Below are 7,841 nucleotides of genomic sequence, written 5' to 3' on the forward strand. Positions count from 1 at the left end.
TTATCGTCTCACAGGACAGCGACTCGCGGAATGATCCTCTCGCGCGTCTCGCGTTTCACCTTGTCGTTACACTCGCACTGCACGAGCGAACATGTCCACTTCCGACCTGATCTCTCACGCTGTTCAAAAGGCTCTTGCTGGGCAGATAATAGTAACGATTACTATGAGAGGCCCCCAAACTAAAGGTATGGCGATCTATGAAAATCAGGATGTGGATGATGGGAACTTTGATGCAGAAAACACGAAATGATTGAAAGACAAAGGAGACTGCAGCCCGCCTTATCTTGACTATGCACAACCAGGAGAGACTGATGCAGTGGCATCACTGAGAACCATAAATCGTTTCTCAGTACTCGTGATCGCCCACCCCTACCCCCGTTTTGACCCCTGAGATGAAAGGAATCATGGCCAAGCCACCTATCGTGAGATCACGACCGATAATATGGCCATCAAATTTCGTGCCACGAGATGCGATGGACAAAAGGGGTCTCGCAGTGAAGTGGCATTGCCAAGATAGCCTAGGCTCTCATGACGTGACCTGGACGACAAAAGAGTGTCTAGGCCGGTCTAACGCCACCGAGCTGTTTGCTGCCAGCGGCATGGATCGTGTGATCGAGAACCATCTTTCGCTGTAATTTCGCCAGGTCGTGGCTGAAACAGACAAAGGAGCGCCGTCAAAGTTTCCATGATGATATACAGTACCGTTCAGATAGCTATATAAGGACCATCATTGTCGCTGAAGTTGACCTCATCGAAGGGCAGGATTCGAAGCTTCGGATCATATCCGACTGAGCAAGCCTTTCGACAACACTCTCACCAATCCCAAACGATGGACAATTCGAACCTTCCACCGACTTCGGAGCATGGGACGACGTTGCCCGGTTTGGATTCTATCTACACCTACCAGCTACCGAAGAAGTGAGACGATCTCAAGCTGGCGCGTCAGGGCACTGACATGTTCTCTGAGGCTTCGTCCCAGTATACAGAGACCGGCTCAATCACCTATCAGGTTTACGCCCGGAGGAAGACCCGTGTCACTCGGGGCGGGTCGCCTGGGAGCAGTAGTCGATGCGAAAGTCTACACGAGGCGATCACAGACTCCAAGGTTTTATCGTTCGTCGTCAATCCCAGTGGCAAGCAGGTGGGAGAATATCAGATCGAAGATGGATTTTCCCTCAAAACCATGCACGACGCTGTGAGAGAGTCACGTCGTGTTGTGCAGGAACAGCATGGCGACGTGTACGACCATCTTGGTAGCGTGCCTCCGGAGTGGACACAACTGGACAAGCATGATGAGGAGACCCAACATGAACAGCACAAGAACGACGACGTCCTCTGGGTCAACAATGTTTGCGATCTCTACTTTGCCAAAGTCAATATGGCTGCCTGTCAGGTACGCAAAAGTGCATCAGGATATGGCGAGATTCTTCAGGAGGTTTGTAACGCGCTGGCTCAAGACACCGATCTGAGGGACTTTTTCGTCCAGTACGATCCTGAAAGGCCGAACTGGGGTGTCACCTGCTTGGCTTGGTGCATTCACCTCTCTGTCCGAGGTGATGACTTTCGGCGGAAACGACTCACTCTCGGTTTGATCGAGGGACTTGGAAAGTACATCAGGGTTTCCGCAGAGAGACAACAGGAAGAAGGGACCGAAATGAGTCTTAATGTCACGACCGATTCCGCAATCAGCTCTCTTCAGCCATCCTCCACGATCGGAGAGGCTGTTCCTGCCAGGTCTGGCGTTATGTTGAACACCGCAATGGTCAATGATGACCCATTGAAGGCATGGCTCAGCATCGTGGCCAACGAATTCAAGCAGACAAACGCTGCTAAGAATCTGAGGGGAATTCCTAGCAAGGGAGATGATCCGACCAAGGAGGCTGTATACCAGCTTCTTTCACACAAGGACGACGATCGAAGGGAACCTTTCAGTGGCGAGTATGAGGACGGTCCCGATACGAGAGAGATCATAATCATGGCTTATGCTATTCGAAGTGGAAGCAAAATTTTTCCTGTGTCGGAGAAGTCGAAACATGAAGCGCTATCCCTCGCGCAATCAAGCGCGTTCGAGACGATTGGACATCGTAGCGGCGACTGTCCGCTCCAGAGTTTCGTAGATCACTGATGAAAGAGGAGTCAAGGTGATGGATTGACTCAAGAACACGATCTGTAGTAGAGGAATTGGTACATCAATCATCCTTGTTACCTTCATCATTGTTTGCATAAAGTTATTTTGTATTGTGACCTCGATTAAATCTTGATACGCATGTGTTGGTAAGACACTCGGGGATCGAGCGCAGGTGTCAGTACAATGGAGTCCTGATAAGCGGGAACGATGCTGTCGCGATCTTACCTATGAGTAGAGATCAATTATTACGATTGCGACACTAAATCTGGATGATGGGCTCAGCTTCAATTCTCCTATTCTGGCAAGAATAAGTGACGCATTTGGAATCGACAGACCGTAATCGAGATCCTAGACCTCCGCTTCATTCGATGTGATCTGGGTTGTCTCTATGCGCAAGATCAACACAACTCGTACTGTTGCAATCTATTTCAGAGAAATATCTATGGCTTCACTCTCTCTAGCCCGCCTGACTATAGTACGCATCTGCTAGATAGCGCGCAGTCTGGCTTCTTATGTCATGGTCTTGAAAGATCGGCGTGATGCTTAGATCACTTGGGTGTCTTTCATGCGTCAGGTTTCCAATTCATTCGAAATTTTGCCTTGCTTCATCACCAATCGTCCCACCGTGCAGCTTTCATCTTGACGTCTTGCTAGATCTGGACAAGCATGGCTTGACTGACAGTCTATCTAAAGCGCAAATCGTTTCACTCGCCTACGTGCGCACAGAACAGATCCGAGCTCTAGTGAAATCGAGATTGGCGTTGTGACAGAACACGAGATGGATGCAGCACTAATCTCCGTCATCACATCGTCAGTTCGATGGATGGGGTAACATAGCGTTTAGCAAGCCAGACGATAAACGCCAAGGGATCCCACTGTTAGAGGGTGTGTAGTAATGAATGACGGCCGAGGTCAAAGGGACGTGATGCCGTGGCGCGAAACCTGTCTTGACTGGGGCAGATGCTCAGCTACTCAGCCCCCATTCCGTTCTCCCATGAGACAAGGTATATCGGGGAGGGTTATTTCGATTAGTGTTGCCAAACGAGTATATTCGTAATCGTATTCATATTCGTTTGATGATGACATCTGATATTCGTATTCGTACTCGTAATCTACCCACGATTACGAGTATTGTATTCGTATTCAGTGATTATATACTCGAGTATATTCATACCAGGTTGGGTTCCAAAAAGCATTGATTTGGCGCGCATGATGAACCGTGTTTCACAATGACATAAACGGAGCTCAACAAACTGCTTCAATATCCTTCATCAAACATAACCCTTGAGCATCCCAGATCTTGAGTGACGTCTGCTTGAGGACCATCTCTGGCTGCATTGCCTTCCGCCTGTGCCCCAATGTGTTACCCGATTGTGAAAACAATCGCTCGACACTGGTGGAAGATGCACGTATAGCTAGGAGGTCTCGAGCTACCCTTGTCAATGGTTGTAAGCGAGAATTGGAGAGAGATTGACGCCTCCAATAAGCTTCGATAGGCTCATTCCTTAGCATGAATTGACCAGGAACTCTGGTTGGTTTTGGCTTGGTGTCGTGGTTGACAGGCTGTTGAGCATTGAATTCGTTCCAAGCATCCTTGATTTCATCTCCGCTAGAAGTTCCAACATCCTGACTAGAGTGTGCCAATTCGAATGGGTTGCTTTCGAGCAGGTCAAGCATGTCATCTTGCGTATCCATTTGGTAATCTTGTGACCCCTCAGGCGTGCCGCCAGATGCCTCATAGCTGCCAGCTCGTCTCAAGATCCAAGCAACCACCTCCTCCGTTCTGGTGCGAGGATTTGAAAGGTCATTGGCTTCCGCCAATTTGCTAAAGCCCCTCTCACGCATGTATGGATTGAGGATAGTAGCTGCGCATATCCAGTCGTTCTGCAGCATGATGCACAGATATTTCTGCAATTTTGCAATGGCCATACGGAATGAGCTCCTGCGGTCTGGTGCTGATGTCAACATGCCAGCTTGCAGTGTCTGGATGAGCACGCTCAGATCCACCAGGACCCGATGAATATTGACCTCGACTTTTGAGTATCGCTTGGTCAAGCCTTGAAAAGAGGCGAGCGGTAACTTGAGGGTTTCAAGGGCCTGAAAGACGTCCCGTCCAAGCATGGGACATCCATCCTCGCCAAACATGCGACTGTATGCTATAACAGTTTCCTTCAATAGTAGGATCCGGCAAATGGCCTCATATGTAGAGTTCCAGCGAGTTCGGACATCGGCAAGAGGGAGCAAACCTCTTCGCAGATCAGGTTGCTTTGCCTGCAGGATCTTGTGAAACTCTTCACGACGGCTTGGGCTTGCCAACACAAACTTGGCAAAGTTGTGCACCTTTCCGACTGGAGATTTGTTGTAGGTCTCTCGTCTGACTTTGTCCTCTTGTGAATTCTATTAAATTGATACTGAGTTAATATGCTTTTGCTGTGAATTAGACGTCGGACCAGAAATTACTGCATACCATGTTTGATGACGTCCTAGTAACTGGTTCCTCCTCCTCGCTGTGTTCCCCCTCATCAGAGGCCAGCTCAATAACATCTCCTTCATCCGTTTCCATCTGAGCTGAACGATCAACCAATGCTCTGGTCGAGGACACCCCAACAACTCGTATGCTTGGCACAGAGGCATCCACACTCTCAGGGTAATCATCGGTTGAAAGGGTACCTGTGAGATGGGGTTTCAGTCTCAACGATGTGGCATCTGTTTTCATGCACGATTGCTCACCCTCATTTTTCAAGAAGTCCTGTGCGGCTAGGTTCAGAATGTGACACATGCACCCGATGATGTGCGATCCGTCCATTGAGTACAGCTCCTCTGCTTCAAGGCGGCCAGCAAGGTGGATGGCTGCAGCTTTATTGGTGGACGCGTTGTCCCCAGTGCCTGGGCCAAGTCGGTTGGCAACACCAATAGTGCTGAACACAGACAGTAGACCGTTGGCTAGTCTCACCGCAGAGTGCTTGCCTTTGAGATGCATGAACCTGAGTAAGATCTCTTGCAGCTCGAAGTTTGCATTCATCCACGATGCATAGATCCCAATATAGCAGTTGCGACAGGAACTGTCTGTCCAGCTGTCGTGTGCATAATGGATGAAGGTGTCTTTGCTGGCAGCAAGCACCGTGTGATCCACCTTTGTCTTGACAAGTTCGTATGAACTTTTGATCATGTTGCTGATAGTTGTTCGGCCGGGAATAGACGCGCCTTCATGGCAGTATTGAATGAGATCTTTGAATGACTGTGAGTCAACCAGCGAGAAGGGTAGAGACTCCACCGATATCATCCTCAATATTTTGGCCTTCAGGGTCTTGTCCGACCATGGTGTTTGCAAGAACCCTGAGCTTGGGCTGATCGTGAGCTGATTGCTCTGCGACTTGAGATATTTGTCACGATTCGATGGAACCAGCCCTGGATGCTTGTTCGTAACAGCAGTGGCTAGACCGGGGCAGACTGCCTGATGCTTGATCAAGTTTGTTGTGGTTTTAGCCACTAGTCCTTCCTTCCGCCGAGATGGAGGACATCCTTTGCAGAGGTATCGGCAGTTTCCCTCCAAGTCATAAACCTTGTCGTAATAGAGGTATACAACAGCGGATGTGCTTCCAGTGCTAGGTGTAGGAGTTCTGCTTTGAGTTGCAGGTATCGATCCCTTTTCGCTTGCCTTTTGGCTTCGCTTCGACAAGGCTACAGGATAGTCCTGGAATACGTCCTCATCTCCATGGCGGATGGCATGCTCCTCTTCACTGCTCAGATCAGCTTGACTCTGATCTTTTGGTCAGCATATCTGATCGTACAGGAAGAGGGATGAATGGCAGAACTCACTCTTTGCCTTTTCCTATAGCGTGTAGTCTTTCCCTTCTTTGTGTTGGCCGCTTGACTGCTAAACGGCAACACACTCCTGGTAGAACCTTGGGTTGAGAATATACTTTCAACACCTTGACTAGCCAAGTCATCTCCCTGGTCGTCACTACTGATGACCTGGTAGCCTTGCTCCATGCCCTTGCTCGATCGGACATGTTCTGTGGGTACTGTCCGTGCAAACGGTAGAGCGTTCCGATCAATCCTTGGGCTGGGTGACCGGGTGGATCTTCTGATGGCAGATGGAGTGGATAGGCCAGGGACTGCCAAGGGAAGGTTTGTACTAGCAGCTGGATTGAGGGCATGACTGTAAAGCCCATTAGTAGCATGATCGCCTACAGGTGGGACGTGGAGAAACTCACATTCGTTCCAACTCCTGCATCAACGATGTAGCCCACCCGTCCAAAAGACCTGTCTCGGCTCCAGCATTTAGGAGTTTGGCCAGTTCAGTACGGAAGTCCTTGATGACCAGATTCAACTGGTCCCCTCGAATCCAGATACCCCAACCAGGAAAGGTTCTCAATCCGAAGCAATCATCCATGGCTTCGTTGATGACCCCAGCTGGCCCGAGAGCCTCCTCCTTTGTCCAATCGAATCGAAGGGAGTAGGTGGGTACAGGTCCAGTATAGTCTCCTGTAGGCTGCTTAGCTTGGATCCACTTCTCAAAGGGAACTAACCGGTCTGAAGGTATGCTAGCTGCCCAGGACACTATCCGGTCATGATCTGGGGAGTGGTCTTCGTTGACCTGACTTGCAGAAAGGTGTAATCTGATTGTCCCAGCAGTAGACATGACGATGATTTATATTCTCAGTTGTGTTCGAAAAAAGGTGTAAAGTTGTGTCTGATCTTCAAGCCATATGTTAGTACTTACATGTTGTCGTGAGTTTGAATTCACAGGCCTACCGAGCCTATGTGACCCACGTCTCAAGTCCTGCATCGGGGGGAAGTAGGGCAAGCCTAGTGCTATAAGCTTGTGCAAACAGGCCTCAACAAGACTTTCCCTTTAGTATAGTGGATTATGGTGCATAATGTTGACGGTTAGGTCAGTCAGGTCAGGTCATGAGTTCGACTCACGGCGCAGCCTGCTTTTCTAGAGTTTTGCCCTTTTCAATTCTATTTTACAGGATCCGCAACGGGCTTCTAGGTTTCCGCACCTAAGGTCCTAGCAACCACCGTGAACAGATGCCGGCTTAACAGCTACTTCTGGGTGGTTGAGCGCTGATTCTTTTTGTTATTCTTTTTGATTGAATGAGTGTCTGCCTATCTCCCACACCGCCCTGCAACACTCTACATCAAACTTTTTGATGATTATATATCCGATTATACTCGCACATGTAATCGTATTCGTACTCATAATCGTGATCAAGAAAATCAAGGTATTCGTATTCGTACTCGTATTCGCAAATGATTACGAGTACGATTATATACTCGTGATACTCGTAATTGTTGGCAGCACTAATTTCGATCCCTTTGTCTCGTAAATAATGGCGTCACAGCCCTGAAGCCTTGCGGCGGGAGGCATACGAGTCAAGGAGCGGCAAGACACTACCGATGGCATTTTGAGATCATCCATGATGTGATGAGAGGATAAAGGAACACTGGACCGATCTAAGTCCCTCTGCGGTTGTCAGGCGAGGCGGACTGGGAAGTCGCTGAGAATCATCAATTAAGAATGCGCGTGACGCTGGTCAATGAATCACTAATGGAAGTTTCCTGCTGGAAATCGCAAGCTTTCTATATTTAACAGTCTTGTGAAGAGAATCATGCACACTCCAGTTGCAGCCAATCCCAACGATTTGCACCGCATCTGTTTGGCCCTCCTCATTTGCATTCGCAACGCTCACCACGTCTCACAAGA

General features: G+C 49.0%; 1 protein-coding gene across 1 annotated transcript; it reads left to right on the forward strand.

The window, feature by feature from the left end:
* Positions 1 to 955: 955 nt before the first annotated feature.
* On the forward strand, positions 956 to 2,125 carry HD553DRAFT_343814 (uncharacterized protein; the record flags this gene model as incomplete). Its single annotated transcript, XM_046182914.1, has 1 exon — positions 956 to 2,125. The coding sequence occupies one exon, from the start codon at positions 956 to 958 to the stop codon at positions 2,123 to 2,125; it is 1,170 nt and encodes a 389-aa protein (XP_046034834.1).
* Positions 2,126 to 7,841: the final 5,716 nt, after the last annotated feature.

Source organism: Filobasidium floriforme (genome assembly GCF_021052385.1).
Source record: "Filobasidium floriforme strain CBS 6241 chromosome Unknown HD553scaffold_17, whole genome shotgun sequence".
In the NCBI taxonomy this organism is placed as follows: Eukaryota; Fungi; Basidiomycota; class Tremellomycetes; order Filobasidiales; family Filobasidiaceae; genus Filobasidium; species Filobasidium floriforme.